Below are 17916 nucleotides of genomic sequence, written 5' to 3' on the forward strand. Positions count from 1 at the left end.
TAAGAGGTGTTGTAAAGTCTATAAATCCTTCTAGGCATATGCTTTTCTAGATACAACAGATGTCTCTTTCAATACAAGAAACAGCTGGGGGTTCCTTCCTTGGAGTAAGTGACCAAAAGAGTTGGTAGCATTATCTAAGATGAAATATTGACTGGCAAACCTCCAGTCCTTACCAAGCAATGTAGAAAACGAGAATATATTAAATCAATAAAATTTTTAAAAAGACAAAGCAAGTCTTTTAGATAGGTGTCAGTGATTAGGGGCTAACCTAAAAAATCACCAATCAACAAAATTTTTGAAATGGAAGAACTAAATAGTGACATAGAGTTTTCACCTTCTCCCTCTCCTCCAACCTCAGTCATCTGTTTATTTGATGCTTTGTTTATACCAAAAAACAGCAAAAGGTTTGAAATTGTCTGCTGAGGGTGTTAATGCCTTTCTAAAATCCTGTGTTAGTTCACAGTGAGTCTATCTTCTCTGAGTTCTCTAGGATAGAGGGAGGGTGAAATCAAGACCAGAGCAGAACTTGTTTTTTACTGGCTGACTGCCTGTAATTGATTTTTCCCAAAGACTCAGAGACTTACCAGGCCTGGGTCATTGCCTACTCCACGGTAGAGACTTTTGTTTACTGGTTAAGGCTGTACATTCACCTGTTCCCAAGATATTTAATTAAACATTTCCCTTTGTACCTAAGCCACTGATTCTTAAATTTTAGTGTAAATAAGAGTCTCTTGGAATGTTTCTTGAAATGCAGATGGTGGGGGTCCAACGTTCTGTAAAAGATTGTGATTCAGTAGGACTTGGATGTAGCCAGAACTCTACATTTTTAATCACACCTTGGAAAACACTCACATAAGTGCTTAAGAGACATAATAACTCTTCACACTTGTCAGAAAGATTTGATACCAGTGAATGAAAAGAGAGAAGCCCCAATGCAATAACACCTCAGTTAAGTAGAATCGTTATTGCTGTTGTTCTCTTGGAATGTCTAGAATACTGAAATGTAAGTACTCTGCTTGCATTTCCCAGCAGCATATTATGGTGCCTTTCGACAATCATCAGTCATCTGAAACTGTGCTAGAGAAAAGGTGATGCCCACATGTACCCAGAAGAATCAGTATCCTTGGGAATGTGTCAGACATGTAGGACAGCAGTCTGCCCTAGACCTGAATCAGAACCTGCACTTTAGTAACATTCTCAGGTTTGAGAAGCATCGATCTAGCAGATTCTCAAGCCCAATGTGACTTTCTATCTCACTTTCAATTTCCCTACTTCACATTTTTTTTTTTAAATCTGAAAGGATGAGAGATTTTAATTACAAGAGAGAACAGGTTGTGGCACCTGGGTGGCTCAGTGGGTTAAGCAGCCTACTCTTGGTTTTGGCCCAGGCTATGATCTCGTGGGTTGTGGGATCAAGCCCTGAGCTGGGCTCCACGCTCTGCTGGGAGTCTGCTTGAGGAGCCTCTCCCTCTGCCCCTTCCTCCACTTGCGAGCTCTCTCTCTCTCTCAAATAAATAAATAAATAAATAAATCTTAAAAGAGAGAGAGAGAGAACAAGGTTATTAAGGGGAGGGGCATCTCCAGGCTCCCAAATCATATTGTTTGTGATTGATGACTTTTAAATCAGAAGGTAATAGGGCGTTGTGGGATCTCATTTGTGCTGTGTCTACTGTTTTTTTACGAGAGATCACAGTGCTCTGTAACTGTATTCATTTGTTTCCCACCTTTACTGTAAGCTTCTTGTGGGCAGGATCGTATGTCAGGAGTCTAAATCTTAAGCACCCAGCTTCATGCCTGACAAAGGAGGTGCTCCACAGCACTAGAATGGGAAAAAAAAATTGCCTATCACTTATCTGAGTGAGAGCCACCCTTCAAGTTCAAGCTTAAAGCTTCTCTCCTCCACAAAGATTTCTTTAGTTATTTCATCTGCCATGATCTCTACCTGCTCTCAGCAAATACCCTTTATTCCACGTTTAACACACACACACACGCACACACACACACACACACACACACACACTACTTTGGGTATCATTCATCCGTATTTTGTATCTCTTATTATGCCATCAAAGCTATAAGCTGTCTCTTTTATATATTTTATACCGCCTTACAGAGTAGGCATTCAAATATTTGTTACCATGAAGCTATCTTAAAATAAAAAATAGACATTACAATGAGAAAATTGGCAAGTTTTTATTTCCCTTCAAGCATCATTCTAAATTGCCCAAATCTTAGAGGTGACAATATTTAAACAGCTCCTCCAGGTATAAGCTATTTATCCTAAGTAGAACATGTTTTGATATTAGAAATACTAATTGTCAAATTCTTAGTTGTACCTTTCTGTTATTTTTGACAGTAGCTTACACTTCTCTATGTTGACAATATGTAAAATGTTTAATTTATAACAGATTAATTAATAACCAAAATAAGTTTCTAGTTAGAGATCACTTTAAGGATATATGTAATAATTTATAAAGTTTGTATAATGTCCCTGATAGCATTACACAGTGCACCCATGGAATACGAAGTCTTAGCTCCTGGAATCATAGCTGCATTTGTGAACATCATAACTGTCCCAGTGTGCCCATGAACCATTTCAGCTCTGTTTTAGTTTTAAAATGAACTTTAGTCTATTACACAAATCATCTCTAACTATCCTATAGATGGCAGCATTGAGCAATACATTTGGTAATAGGTTGCTTTTTGGTTTCTGTGCATTATCAGCTAAGACTGAATGTTTCATACAGTGTATTTCATTACAGTATGCCACACGACTAATTTAGCGTACGGTGACAGGATAATACTTGTACCTGCTCCAAATTACTTCAGATTCCACAACAGCATCTCTTTCTAGTCTATATCTTGTATGAACCAAATGTGCATTTCCAGGGTTATCTCAGCCCATTAATAAAAAAAGTGAAGAACAAATGAACTTACTATAGTATAATTAGAATAAATATTAACCACCTCTAACGTTGGTAGTAAAACATCAGCATGTAGGAAGAGATGGTAGTAACATCCCATGATCAGCAATTACCCTCCGCCTGAAACCCACTGGTCTGAACAGAATTTGTCGCAGCGATCTGGCTTATTCCATGATTTCTATAGAACATTTTAGCCACTGAAATTGAATTTTTAAGGCATAAATCCTTTCCCACTGAAACATTAAAAAAAGCTTTTATATAATTATGTAGTAATTTGTTTTATATGATTAAAATCCAAACCTTTCTGTGAAGGTTATTGTAGAATATTTGAAAATTAAATTGATCTTCCTGCCTTCTTTTAGCAAGAGTATTTTGTTTTCCATAGAGGTATATTCCCTTTAGCTTTTGGGGGGAGGGCGGGGAAGGAGAGGATCATTTGAAAAGTGAAAGTCTATGGATTTGGGTTGTTTTCCTACAAAATGTGAAATATCCTCCACTCCCCTCCGCGCTAACCATCAAACCTGTAAGAAGCCCTTTGGCCTTAGATTACGTTGTTACTAACAAACAACCCTTTTATCCGACTTTTTTCTTGCCAAGGGTAAAACCCCACACAATTACACTTTACTACTAACTTCAGTGTTCCCTGCTCCGCTTCCCCCCACCCCTGCTCCCCATAAAGGCAAGCTGCGCTCCCAGAATCTCAGTCACTGTTGTTACTGCCTCCTTACCAGCTCCAAATATCTGCTATTTATAGCTTTGCAGTAGTGGGCACGTGTGCCCCCCATCACCAAGCTGTCAGAGGGAGAGAAGGGCGGGCTCTCAATTCAACAGTGTGTACACAAATGATAGATTAACCAGGTTTAGATGAGCCCGCATGATGTTGGGGAACCTGAAGGTAAGAGGAGAAATGAGCTCCCAGGCTTCCGCAGATGCCGGGTCCCCCAATTCACGTACCACACGCCACTGAATGGCGCCTATGGTTCTTCTCTTTTATTTTATTTTTTTACTACGCTTTGCAACCTACCTTGGTACCCTCACCCTCTGTTCCCACCTCCCCTCCTGCAATGCGAGGCTTGAAAGACAGGCAGCCCTACCAATCGGCAGCTTGCCCAAGAAACAGTCCCCGCCCCTCACCCCCGCTTTAGGCCCAGGCGCGCTCCTCCGCGGCCCAGCGGGCCCGGCCACGGAGCATGCCCAGCACTTCCACTGCCGCCTTTGCCCGCGAGCATCCCGCAGTGCCTGAGAGCTGGAGGCGAAGGACGGTCCCCGGCTGGAGAGGGGGCGGAAACCCCAAACCGGCCAGGAATGGGGTGGATAAATAAGATAGCAGTACACCAAATGACAAACGTCATCTTCGTAAGATCCTTACTGCCAACTGGGCAAGCAAGGGACACACTGCTTGCTTAAAGGTCAGCTTAAAAAACAAAACAAAACAAAACAATAAAAACTTCGGGAAACGTTTGCTTGTAGTGAGACTGATACCCCAAGGTGACTGTAAGAGTCTGTTCAAGTAGATCCAGGATGCTGGCCTGTTCTACTCGTGAAGCACCCATTTTCCCATAGCGTCGAGCTGGCACGATCCTTGTTTTCTCCCGATTATCCTTGTGGTCAAGGGTAAAAATTGTATGGGGTGGTTCAAGGGTGTGGAAGCTGTGCGTGAAACAAACACTGAAGCCAATATTTACGCAGTAGGGTTTTGGCGTTATGAACCCTCTGCAGGTCCCTAACATCTTTTAAAAAACACAGGTAGATTCCGGAATATGATAAGGGGCATCTCGTTTTCTCACCAAGCCTTGTGGATCCCTGCCCCTTCCCTAGGAAGGATGGGGGTGGGGCGAGATATTTACATTTTCTCCCTAATTGATCAGCAGCTAGCCCCACAGCGCCGGACAGAGGACACTCTACCGGGATCCCTCTTTTCATTTCGGAGTGATCAGAATCCCCCAATATATGCCCTTGGGCGCACTTCTGTGCCTTCGAGGTACCTCCCTGCAGTGATTTCGGGGATTCCAACGTGGAAGGCTGGCCCAGAAGTCCCTTGGTAGACCTTATAAAAATACAGATTTCCGCACTGTGGCCTATCACCCTGAAACTGAAATCTAGGTTTTATATTTTCTGGGAGAAAAAGGCTTGACTGGAAACCTCCCTCTCTAGGGGTCGGTCTTACCTGTTAGGTAAGATCTAGCCCAGCTCCCGCGCCCCCTCCTCCCCGGACCCTCCCACTCAGGGCCCCGCAGTGCCCCCCCGCCGCCCCCCACCCTCACTCCTGCGTCTTCCCGAGCTCGCCCCCCCGCCGCCGTTTTCCCAGACTCCCCTCGTGCTTTTGGGTAGCCACCCAAACACACACGCCCGCACCCGCGGCGGGGATTCCTGCGGGCCGGGGGCGCCCCGGGTGGCGCGCGCGGAGGACGGCTCTGCGCCGGGGCGGGCGGCCGCGCAGGGGCGCTGCCCGAGCGCTGCGCCGGGGCCCAGCGCGGGCGCCGCTGCGGCACGGCCGGGGGGCGGAGAGGGGCGGGCGCGGGGCGGGCTCGGCCGGGAATGTAGAGACCCGGGCGGGAGCCTCCCGGCGGCGGCGGCGGCGGCGGCGGCGGCGGCCGGGCTGCGGAGCGCGGAGGCTCCGTCACGTGTTTTTCTCCTCCGAGTGAGACGGCGGCGCGGTCGGCGGGGGCCGGCGCACAGAGCCAGACGCCGCCGCTTGTTTTGGTTGGGGCTCTCGGCAACTCTCCGAGGAGGAGGAGGGAGGAGGGGAGAAGTAACTGCAGAGGCAGCGCCTCCCGGGGAAGAGGCGTCTTCCCCGACTCCTTCCCAAACCTCCCTCTTTGCCTCCCGCCCTCGTCCCCCCCCCTCCTCCCCTGCCGACTGGAGCGAGGGGCAGGGATGAGCCTGTCCCTCCGGCGCGTCCCCAGCTCCCTCGGCTGCCCAGTAGCGTTTTGCGTGGAGAAGGCACTTTCTCCGCCCGCCGAGATGGGCCCGAATGGGGGCTGCAGCGGACCGGTCCGCGGACGGCGGCAGCAGCAGCAGCAGCAGCAGCAGCAACAGCCGCAGCGCCGCGGTCTCTGCGATTGAGCTGGTATTTGGGCGGCTGGTGGCGGCGGGGCGGTTGGGGGGTGGGAGGAGGCGGAGGAGGAGGCGAAGGAGGAGGAGGAGGGAGAACCCCGTGCAACGTTGGGACTTGGCAGCTCGCCTCCCCCTGCCCAAGGATATTTAATTTGCCTCGGGAATCGCTACTTCCAGAGGGGAACTCAGGAGGGAAGGCGCGCGCGCCTGGAGGGGCAACGTGGGGACCCCCCGGCCGCCGCCGCCGCCGCCCGCCTGCGCCAGACTCCAGCCGGGGCGGCGAGAGATGCATCTTCGCCCCTTTCTGGCCGCGGCGGCTGCGAGGAGACTTGGCTCTCGGAGGATCCGGGCTTCACTCACCCTGGACGCACTGCCTCCCCCCCGGGGCATGAAACGCCCGTAAACTCCGGCCGAGGCCATCTCCTGGGCGCAGCAGCGGCGTCCCCGTTCGGCTGCTCCTCCCCGGCGCGGGGGGCGGCGTGGTTTTCGGAGTCGGGGGTTCGGCAGTCTCCAGCCCTGTTTGCATGTGCGGGGCCGCGGCGAGGAGCCTCCGCCCCCCACCCGGTTGTTTTTCGGCGCCTCCCTCTCTTCGGCGGCGGTGGCGGCGGCAGCATGGCGAGCCCTCCGGAGACCGACGGCTTCTCGGACGTGCGCAAGGTGGGCTACCTGCGCAAACCCAAGAGCATGCACAAGCGCTTCTTCGTGCTGCGGGCGGCCAGCGAGGCGGGGGGCCCGGCGCGCCTCGAGTACTACGAGAACGAGAAGAAGTGGCGGCACAAGTCGAGCGCCCCCAAACGCTCGATCCCCCTCGAGAGCTGCTTCAACATCAACAAGCGGGCGGACTCCAAGAACAAGCACCTGGTGGCCCTTTACACCCGGGACGAGCACTTTGCCATCGCGGCGGACAGCGAGGCCGAGCAGGACAGCTGGTACCAGGCCCTCCTGCAGCTGCACAACCGGGCCAAGGGCCACCACGACGGGGCCGCGGCCCCCGGGGCAGGAGGCGGCGGGGGCAGCTGCAGCGGCAGCTCTGGCCTTGGGGAGGCTGGGGAGGACTTGAGCTACGGGGACGTGCCCCCAGGACCTGCGTTCAAGGAGGTCTGGCAGGTGATCCTGAAACCCAAGGGCCTGGGTCAGACAAAGAACCTGATTGGCATCTACCGTCTCTGCCTGACCAGCAAGACCATCAGCTTCGTGAAGCTGAACTCGGAGGCGGCGGCCGTGGTGCTGCAGCTGATGAACATCAGACGCTGCGGCCACTCAGAGAACTTCTTCTTCATCGAAGTGGGCCGTTCCGCAGTGACAGGACCTGGGGAGTTCTGGATGCAGGTGGATGACTCTGTGGTGGCCCAGAACATGCACGAGACCATCCTGGAGGCCATGCGGGCCATGAGCGATGAGTTCCGTCCTCGAAGTAAGAGCCAGTCCTCCTCCAACTGCTCCAACCCCATCAGCGTTCCCCTGCGCAGGCACCACCTCAACAACCCCCCGCCCAGCCAGGTGGGGCTGACGCGCCGCTCACGGACTGAGAGCATCACCGCCACCTCACCGGCCAGCATGGTGGGCGGCAAGCAGGGCTCTTTCCGTGTGCGCGCGTCCAGCGACGGCGAAGGCACCATGTCCCGCCCGGCCTCGGTGGACGGCAGCCCCGTGAGTCCCAGCACCAACAGGACCCACGCCCACCGGCATCGCGGCAGCTCCCGGCTGCACCCCCCTCTCAACCACAGCCGCTCCATTCCCATGCCTTCCTCCCGCTGCTCACCTTCCGCCACCAGCCCGGTCAGCCTGTCGTCCAGCAGCACCAGTGGCCACGGCTCCACCTCGGACTGTCTCTTCCCGCGGCGGTCTAGTGCTTCTGTGTCGGGTTCTCCCAGCGATGGCGGCTTCATCTCCTCCGATGAGTACGGCTCCAGCCCTTGCGATTTCCGAAGTTCCTTCCGCAGTGTCACCCCGGATTCCCTGGGCCACACGCCACCGGCCCGCGGTGAGGAGGAGCTGAGCAACTACATCTGCATGGGAGGCAAAGGGTCCTCCACCCTCACCGCCCCCAATGGTCACTACATTTTACCTCGGGGTGGCAACGGTCACCGCTGCGTCCCAGGTGCTGGCTTGGGCACGAGCCCAGCCCTGGCTGGGGATGAAGCAGCCAGTGCTGCAGATCTGGATAATCGGTTCCGCAAGCGGACTCACTCCGCGGGCACATCCCCTACCATTTCCCACCAGAAGACCCCATCCCAGTCGTCTGTGGCGTCCATTGAGGAATACACAGAGATGATGATGCCTGCCTACCCGCCAGGAGGTGGCAGTGGAGGCCGGCTGCCTGGCTACCGGCACTCTGCCTTCGTGCCCACCCACTCCTACCCTGAGGAGGGCCTGGAAATGCACCCTTTGGACAGGCGTGGGGGCCACCACCGCCCAGACTCCTCCACTCTCCACACGGATGATGGCTACATGCCCATGTCCCCAGGAGTGGCGCCAGTGCCCAGCAGCCGAAAGGGCAGTGGCGACTATATGCCCATGAGCCCCAAGAGCGTGTCGGCGCCGCAGCAGATCATCAACCCTATCAGACGCCATCCCCAGAGAGTGGACCCCAATGGCTACATGATGATGTCCCCAAGCAGCAGCTGCTCCCCGGACACCGGAGGCGGACCCAGCAGCAGCGCTGCCCCTTCTGGGAGCTGCTACAGCAAGCTGTGGACAAATGGGGTCGGGGGCCACCACACTCACGCCCTGCCGCATCCCAAACTGCCCATGGAGAGCGGGAGTGGCAAGCTCTTGTCTTGTACTGGTGACTACATGAACATGTCGCCAGTGGGGGACTCCAACACCAGCAGCCCCTCCGACTGCTACTACGGCCCGGAGGACCCCCAGCACAAGCCAGTTCTCTCCTACTACTCGTTGCCAAGGTCCTTTAAGCACACCCAGCGGCCTGGGGAGCTGGAGGAGGGTGCTCGGCACCTCCGCCTTTCCTCCAGCTCTGGCCGCCTTCTCTATGCTACAACAGCGGAAGATTCCTCCTCGTCCACCAGCAGCGACAGCCTGGGCGGGGGATACTGTGGGGTGAGGCCGGATCCTGGCCTCCCACATGTCCACCATCAGGTCCTGCAGCCCCATCTGCCTCGAAAGGTGGACACAGCTGCCCAGACCCACAGCCGCCTGGCTCGGCCCACGAGGCTGTCCCTGGGGGACCCCAAGGCCAGCACCTTACCTCGGGTCCGGGAACAACAGCAGCTCCCGCCCCTGCTGCGCCCCCCAGAGCCCAAGAGCCCCGGCGAATATGTGAATATTGAATTTGGGAGTGATCAGCCAGCTTACTTATCTGGTCCTGTGGCTTCCTGCAGCTCACCTTCTGTCAGGTGCCCATCCCAGCTCCAGCCAGCTCCCCGAGAGGACGAGACTGGCACCGAGGAATACATGAACATGGACCTGGGGCCAGGCCGGAGGGCGACCTGGCAGGAGAGCGCTGGGGTCCAGCCCGGCAGCGCGGGCCCTGCACCACCCGGGGCTGCTAGCATGTGCAGGCCTACCCGGGCAGTGCCCAGCAGCCGGGGGGACTACATGACCATGCAGATGGGTTGTCCTGGGCAGGGCTACGTGGACACCTCACCAGTTGCCCCCGTCAGCTATGCCGACATGCGGACAGGCATTGTTGTGGAGGAGGCCAGCCTTCCAGGGGCCACGGCGGCTGCTCCCTCCTCATCCTCTGCAGCCTCTGCTTCTCCCACCGCGCCTCAAAAAGCAGGGGAGCTGGTGGCCCGCTCTTCCCTGCTGGGGGCCCCCCAGGGACCTGGGGGCATGAGCGCCTTCACCCGGGTGAACCTCAGTCCCAACCGCACGCAGAGTGCCAAAGTGATCCGTGCGGACCCACAAGGGTGCCGGAGGCGGCATAGCTCTGAGACCTTCTCCTCCACACCGAGTGCCACCCGGGCGGGCAATGCGGTGCCCTTTGGAGGGGGGGCTGCTGTAGGGGGCAGCGGTGCTGGTAGCAGCAGCACGGAGGATATGAAACGCCACAGTTCTGCTTCCTTTGAGAATGTGTGGCTGAGGCCTGGGGAGCTCGGGGGAGCCCCCAAGGAGCCGGCCCAAGTGTGCGGGGCTGCTGGGGGTTTGGAGAATGGGCTTAACTACATAGACCTGGATTTGGTCAAGGACTTCAAACAGCGCCCTCAGGAGCGCCCCCCTCAACTGCCCTCGCCCCCGCCCCCTCATCAGCCTCTGGGCAGCAGGGAGAGCCGCTCAAGCAGCCGCTCCAGCGAGGATTTAAGCGCCTATGCCAGCATCAGTTTCCAGAAGCAGCCAGAGGACCTCCAGTAGCTCAACTGGACATCACAGCAGGTGCGTTTCATGGTGACAAGGTCAGAAGACAAAACTGCTTTTAACCTTGTGCTGGAATTCTCTTCCTCTTTGCCTGGGCCCCTTTCCTCTCCTTCCCACTGCTTCCTTAGGCAGTGCTTTCACAGTATGGGGGAGGGGAGGGCACACAGGGGGCTCCCCCCACCAGGACACTTGGCTGACTATCAGTAAACCTGTTGGAGCCTCGGCCCAGGAGGCCTTTCATTTGAGGCTCCCAAGTGAAGTACTTATTGTAGTATTTTCAAAATATATACCCTATACCAGTACTGAGGCTTGTGAAGTTCATACATAAGAACCTTGTTCTCCTTACTGAAGTTTTCTTTTGACTATATATTTAGGTCAGTCCCTAGAAGGAACAGCTCTACAAAAATATTTGTTAGCACAGGGGCTGGTCCAAACCCTTCATCTCAGATAGTTTCTTGGAGCTCTTAAGGGTGATCTTATCAAGTTGCTCTGTGTACTTGAATTCTGTGATTTCACAGTACCGAGGCAACATAAATAGCAGTGGAAACATCAGTTTTTATTCTTGCTGCCCTAAAAAGATTCAGGAGTAAGAGCTTGTTTAGGCTGACATACTTAGGGAGAAATACCTGCCTATTTATGACTCTCTGTAGAAAGTAATTATGGGTGACATTGTCTTTTTGCTCCTGAACCAGGATTTGTGATTTTTTTTTTTTTTTTAAAGATTTTATTTATTTGACAGAGAGCAGGAGAGCACAGGCAGGGGGAGCAGCAGAGGGAGATGGAGAAGCAGGACCCCGCTGGGCAGGGAGCCCCATGTGGGGCTCTTGATGTGGGGCTCTCCATCCCAGGACCCTGTCTGTGATCATGACCTGAGCGGAAGGCAGATGCTTAACCGACTGAGCCACCCAGGCGCCCCAGGATCTGTGAAATATTATTCACACACTGACCCACCACCTCTGCTTTTGCACGGGGTCTGCAGTAAAGTCTGCATGTGTCTGGGACCCATTATTAGTGAAGAGTTATGGAAGTTCATCCCAGCGTGTCTGCCTTACAGTTGTCTGTTCTTGCAAAGGCCTGCAGGGAGACATCACACAGATCATTTGGGGGCTACTGTACATCTTCTGTAAAATTACTTAACATTTTTACGTTGAAAAGGAGTATTATGTTAGGGAAATGCCGAGCTTTGGTTTTGTTTTGCATAAAGGCTAGGAGTACTCTTCCATCTTTAGAGCATTTATTGTTTGCCTTAAGTGCAGGAATAGACACCTAAGTACATGTTGAAAGTTGGCTTTACGTCTTCTGTGGCTGAGGCTCTATTGAAAATGAAAAACATTTGTAATAGAAAATTTGCCTGTCCTTCATTCTGTTGAGCCTATTTTCTGGTGGTCATAATTGTGGGAAGAAGAGAGTATAGTCTGCAAATAATGTGATGAGTTGGCAGTGCAGAAGTTTCCAGCATTTGGAAACACTTTATTCTGACAAACTGATTATCTTGTGATAGTCTTTTTGAAGTATGCTTCATAGAATGAGCTTTTAAATATGTGTCCGTTGATAAGAAATTGTGCATTGGGTTCCTCTTGGTAGGTATTTATTATGTAGTCTCAGTCTCCTTGATTCTAACCAGCTTCTAATATTTGACCCATATCATGTTGCTGTTTTCTAGAACAACATATAGGTACACATTCAGACTTAAGATTTTAGGTGAGATGATATAGAAAGCATTATTTGATTAGCAATTCAGTGTTTATTTTCGTGATTGACTAGAAGAGATTTAATTATATTTATCAACATCAAAAGTTAAAAACTTTGGTTATTTTTAGATGATAAAAAAATGACTTTTTTAGGAATCTGAATCCCTCTAATGCTTTAACCATTTATGTTGCAAAATGTTTCATTTATAAAGTAATGAGGATTTGTAGGAAACAAACCCAGCAGAGCCAAAATTTTCATTTTAGAGAAGACGAAAGCCAAGAAACAATAAATTTTCCTCACCTGTTTTCCTAGTTTGAACAGGTTTCTTTTTATAGAGAGAAGAAATAATATTTTGCTCTGAAAGAAACTGATGACCAAATAGAGTTTTCCTCTCTTAAAGGAGCTTTAAAATAAAGTCCTCTTTATGTGGAGGGTACATTAAAAACTAAAGCAAAACGATCTTCTATTCTTAGCTTTCTTAGGGAGAATGTAATATTCTGGAATAAACTTATAATCATATCCCTAATAATCTTGGAGTAAGCAATACACCGTGCTTGGACAGCCCCATGCCAGAAAAATTCTACAGTGTGTATTTTGTAAGCTGTAAATGGAGAGATGAGAGGTGTTTGTAGTGTGTTTTAAATGAGGCACCGAATGCTACTTGACACCCTTCCATCCTGAATTCTCCCTTGCCTTTGCCCTGTTGAGTTTAAAGATGTGATCTGATCGTCAATTACCTGAAACAAAAAATCCGACCTTCCTTGGCAAACAACTTTTCCTAGGAATGAGTATTTGGTTGTGAAAACATCCTTTTCCTAACTTCCTCAGCAATTGTTATCTTTGCCTCTCTTGCGCATGGCTCAGGTAAAACCTGAAACGGGAAAGGAATGGCGGGGGGGGGGCGGGGGGAGCTAGGAGGGGTGTGTGCTTTCTCCTAACTCATTTGAAACATCGAGGCTTGTCTAATATTTTTCACTGACTGTTAAAGGAGAACATCTGTGACGCAGCTCAGGTGCTCAGGACTGGTGGCTGTCCTTCTGAATGACCTCACGTCCAGTTACCAATTTTTGTCCACCTGTGCCTCCTCTAACTTCGGTCTGATTCTGAGTTCTTGTTTTCCAGCATCCCCTTCTCCCATTCCCTTTGTTTCCCACCTCTTATTTCATGTTTCTGGCCTTGTCTTTTTTTCTCTTTTTCTCCATTTCAGAATTTCGCAGTCCTTGTGGCCTCCTCTCTGCAGAGAGTGGACTGAGAGCCCAAGAGACAGAAAGGACACAGCAGCCCAGTTATCTTTAAGCAGCTCTTACCTCAAATTTGTTTTTTGTTTTGAAACGGCAGCTCCGGCAGATAGAGCAGGCTTTGGCAAAGGCACAGACCCAAGCCGCTCCGTTTAAATTCCCTTTATTTATTTTTTTGTCATTTTGTTATGCCCCCCCCCCCAAAGGGGGGCATTTCTCTTCCTTTCACTCCATTTCCTTGTTGTGATTTCAAGGACTCCGTACCTCCAGGACTACCTCTCCTCTCTCCCTCCTCCTCCCTCCTTCCCTTCCCCTCCCTGTGTGGCCTTTTTTGTCTGGCGCATACCGTCTCAGCTCTGGCACTTTCCCGTTTCCCGGGTCACCTCCGCTTCCTGCATTCCTCCCTATTTATTTGGCACTTTGCTCCCCTCCCTCTTCCAAGCCCCTTTAGCCGGGGGTTGGGGAATCTGCAGCGGGGCTGAGGCCGCCCTCACAAATCTCCCACCCCGCCCACCTCCGGTCGCCTGGAGGCGCCGGGCTGCCTGGCCCCTTCCCCGCCCCGCCGCGTGGTCCGCGGAGGCTGGTGAGCCTCGGCCTCTCGGTGCAGGTCTGGCTCTGAGTGGGCGGAGCGGACGGGCCCTGATTGGCTCCGGCGAGAGCCAATCTGCGCGAGTATCTGCCGTGCTGCCGAGGGCGCGGGGTGGGGCCTCGGGTCGGGGGGATGGGGTGGGGGCCGGGGGCCTCCGGCTGGGTCCTGGGTTCAGCGGTGGCCCCCGGGGCTGGGCGTCGGGGCCACCAAGCCCTCCCAACTCTCTCCCTCCACCTCTTCCCTCTAGTGCCTGTGGAACTGAGCCAAATACGCGCCCCCTCCTACTCCCCTCCCAGAGGATGTTAATGCGCTCAGCCTTATTCGTGCATCCAGCCCAGAATCCTAAGAATGAGAAAGTCCAACCAGCCCACTGACAGAGGCCGGAAACACACACTTCCTCTTATTTTTAATTGAGAAAAATCCAGGCCATGACCATGTGACGTGCCCCATTTTGTTTCCCTCCTCTCTTTACTACGGTTTACTACGACGCCACGTTCCTTCATCTTCCTGTCTGGAAATCCACGAGCACGTGGTTGTAGGATTGATTGGGTTGGCTCAAGATTCTAACATTTATGTCCCTTACTAATGGGAAGGAGGAGGGGGAAAAAAAAAGAAGGAAACACAAGTTCGTGGCTGGAACTGTTTGGGGATCATTCAGGAAAAACTCATTTGGCTGGAAATTGTATTAGGGTCAACACTATATATTGAGCGGCTGCAGTTTGCAAAGCGTGGAGCCAGATAAGATCAACAAAAACTGACCCTTCTAGGCCCAGGGGAGCTCACAGTGAAATGAAAACGCCGGATATAGCTTGCAAATCATGAGAATCTAGAGATTCATTGCAAGGGCCTGGGTAGAGTTTGGTACTGAGGTTGGAGGAAATGCTGGAGGAAAAGCTCTCAAAACCAGATTTGTTTTTTTGACCAGTGACAGCCCAAGTGAAAGCACATCAGGGCAGCCTAGGCTAACTTTCTGAAAGCTTGCTAGATTTGTGTTGTGGCCCTCAAATAACCAACGTTATGTGAGATGTATTACTTTATGGGATGGAAAATTTGTTCTGATTTTCCCTTCTAAAATAAAGTAAGAGAGAAATTAATGGAGGTGTTCCTCCCTCCCCTTTCCCTCTCCAGTAAGTCTTTTTTTTTTTTTTGCCAGCCAGCATCCCTCATGCATCACTGAATCATAAGCCCCAAAGGCAACGTTTGTCCGTAGGTGTAAATGTAAGGCAGAAGGACTGCCCTGGTGTAAATGCTATGCCTCATGCAGCTTCTGAGCTATGGGAGAGAGTTTCTCTGTTGTTCCAGAAAACTTGGAGCATCTAACAATCTTCTTAATCTCTGACATTGTTTAAGTAGCTTTTTATGTTAAAAAATAAATCCGTAGAAAATTCCACATATTGTAATCATTTCTCTGCCACCCCCCAAATAAATACTGTTATATTGCCTACTACTGTAAGGGACTTGGAATTCAAAAATTCATGCCTCCCCTGCTCCCTGCTGTTTGTTGTTTTTTTTTATTTTGTTTTGCCTCTTTTTTTTGGTTTGTTTATCAAAATTCCTGGAAAATAGCTTTATGTTATCTTGAATGATGCAATGGAAAAAGCAGTTCCTGGGAGCCAGAGATCTTGAGTTGTAACACAGCCTGTGCCCTTTATTAGCTAAGTGACCTTGGGCAAGTCACTTAATTTCTCCGGACCTATTTCCTCATCAGTAACTTGAGAGTTTTGTTCTAAATTATTCTGACCTCCTTTGCAGCACTAAACATAGGAATATTTTGGAGAGAATGACTGATATTCTTTAATGGGTCAGTTGTAATGAGGATTCTTTCTGAAGAAGCTGTTGCTGGGGTCATAATGAAGTATATTAGAATATTCTGTTTCCTCCTGTTGTAGCTTTTGGATCACTCTTTATGGTTTGATTCAGGACTTATTTTAACCTTTCTGGTTTGGAGGGGAGCAGATTTTAACAGACCTTAAGACAAACCATCCAGACTGCACAAGTCTAAATTTTTGGAACCTTCTCTAGACTGAACTGGACTACTCCCTCTCCTCCCCTTTTAAAACATTAAATGTGTGTGAGAATGCAAGTCAGCTGCTAGTTCCTTGCCTCCTAAGGTCAACTGTTGGAAGCATCCCACCCCAGGATACAGGTCAAGCTTTAACCAATCCATGTCTATGACATTATTCTGTCTTCAATTAGAAATCACCCCTTCTTCTGCAGGTGTTCTGTGTATGGATAATGTTTCTCATTTGTACCATCAGAATCCTTCCTTCACTGAGGTATCTCCACTTGAGTGAATAGCAAGGAAATCTGAGAGGCCAACTGAGGACTATACGAAGTCTTCCACAATTTTTTGTTTGGTTTCAGTTTTCTCTGTCAGGTGTGTGAAAAAGCTCAATATTTCTTTTGCTGGCAGCATGAGTGTTTGTCCAGCTTTTTGTGTTTTAGGATTTTTGATTTGTTGGTTGAGCTGTAGAATACCTAGTATTATCGTGGCTGTCAAGATGTCAGTGTATTCAGAAATTCTGACCCTTTGGGTACCTCTGTGTGGATTGCATTAGAATAGTGTATTGACTCTTTCATTCAGAACTTCATTGACTTATTCTTTTCCAGTCCTTCGGCTACAATCATATATATTTCTTAGCTGTATAGTATATAAGTGGTTCCTTTTATTTTGGTGGGTTGGTAATTTTAGGATAACGGAACACTTCGCAATTGTAAGGTTTTGTTTTAAAGCTATTTTCCCAATGATTTCCTCATGTTACAGAGTTACTGGAAATTGTATTCAAGGAAAATAGTGTCTCATGAATTCAGTTTGAAGTCAGTTTCACACTAAAGGTTCTGTAACTCTCTTTACCACATTTACGATTATGTACTTGATTTATTATTCCCTGCCTTGCAAGTCCGTTGCTACGTGGCAAACTCTAAAAAGCACTTTTTAAAATGTTATTGAAACATGTTTGGAAGTTGTAATCACTTTGAATTTTAATTTAATACAATTACATTCTAATATGTGTATGGTATAATAGTATGCTAATTTCTAACTAATATGAAATAGTTGCAAAAAAAACTTATTGTAAAGCTTTTTAAAATGATGGTCAGGAAATGTTCTTGTCTGACATCATGTTCTTGTCTGACATTGTGGAAATGGTAGCATCTCTCCCATTCTTGATTCACAGAAAAAAAGGAGAAGATGGATTAGATGAAAGTAAGGTACTGTCATCTGTGGGGAAAGGAGCATTTTCCATCTTAATAATATTCTTGCTGCAGGCTCTGCTATAATCTATTTGTTAAAATAAAGTTGGTTGGATAAATGTTATTTGTGCTTCCTCAATGAGCCAGTGATCTTTGAATAATAGAGCTTTTAAAAATGATGTGTTTATATTGAAAAGACAGCTTTTCTTTTTCAAGCCCCTTTCTGCGTTTTCATTCATGATGGCAGGAGAATTGAATATGTTGGTCAGTCTATAATTTTAATTGGATCTTCGAATCTATCTTCAAGCAGAGAGGAAATTTTGTGGTTTTATTACCCCTACCCTGAATGTTTAATTGAGTGACGTTTTACTAAGTAAGTATTCATTGCTTCCCTTTTGCCCTTGCATGTTTGTTCCTTTGCTCCCCACTCTGTGTCCCTTTCTGCCCTCCACCCTGGTCCTGTTTGAACCAAACCCGCATACATTGGATGCTAACGGGTTAGCCTGAAGAAGATGCCAGTAAACCCAAGTTCATAAACTTTCCCCCATTTTCTGTTAACCGAAAAATACTCTGATACAAGTTCTCTGATCAGCCCTGACGTATTTAGGTCATGTTGCTGAACAGTTTCACTTAATCTTGAGAAATTGATAGTTGTGTTATGTTTGTTGAAATGATTAAAGAAACATTCTCTCTCTCTCTTTTTTTCTTTAAACGTATATAGCGTGGCAAACAAAATCTATTTTGCACTGAAAGTCATGATTCTTAGTTTTAGGAAGGTTATGGATCCATGTGAAACGGCAAAAATGTAAGAAAGACATTTATAAAAATATAGCAGTTAGTTTAAGGTCTCCAAAATATTCGGTAATTACTCTGTCTTCCACTGTTACTCATCTATTATTCTCTGAGG

At 49.4% G+C, this 17916-nt stretch overlaps 1 protein-coding gene across 1 annotated transcript in view; it reads left to right on the top strand.

Moving 5' to 3' along the window:
- The first annotated feature begins 6593 nt into the window (after window positions 1–6593).
- Window positions 6594–17916, top strand: part of IRS1 (insulin receptor substrate 1) — a 58276-nt gene continuing 46953 nt past the window's right edge. The window contains exon 1 of the mRNA XM_028105278.2: window positions 6594–10316. Coding sequence (XP_027961079.1) covers window positions 6594–10295 — 3702 coding nt within the window. The 3' untranslated portion in view covers window positions 10296–10316. The remainder of the gene's footprint in view (window positions 10317–17916) is intronic.

The sequence above is a fragment of the Eumetopias jubatus genome, unplaced genomic scaffold, assembly GCF_037043125.1.
Source record: "Eumetopias jubatus isolate StellerSeaLion01/CBP00866 unplaced genomic scaffold, mEumJub1_p1.0 scaffold_3, whole genome shotgun sequence".
Taxonomy (NCBI): Eukaryota; Metazoa; Chordata; class Mammalia; order Carnivora; family Otariidae; genus Eumetopias; species Eumetopias jubatus.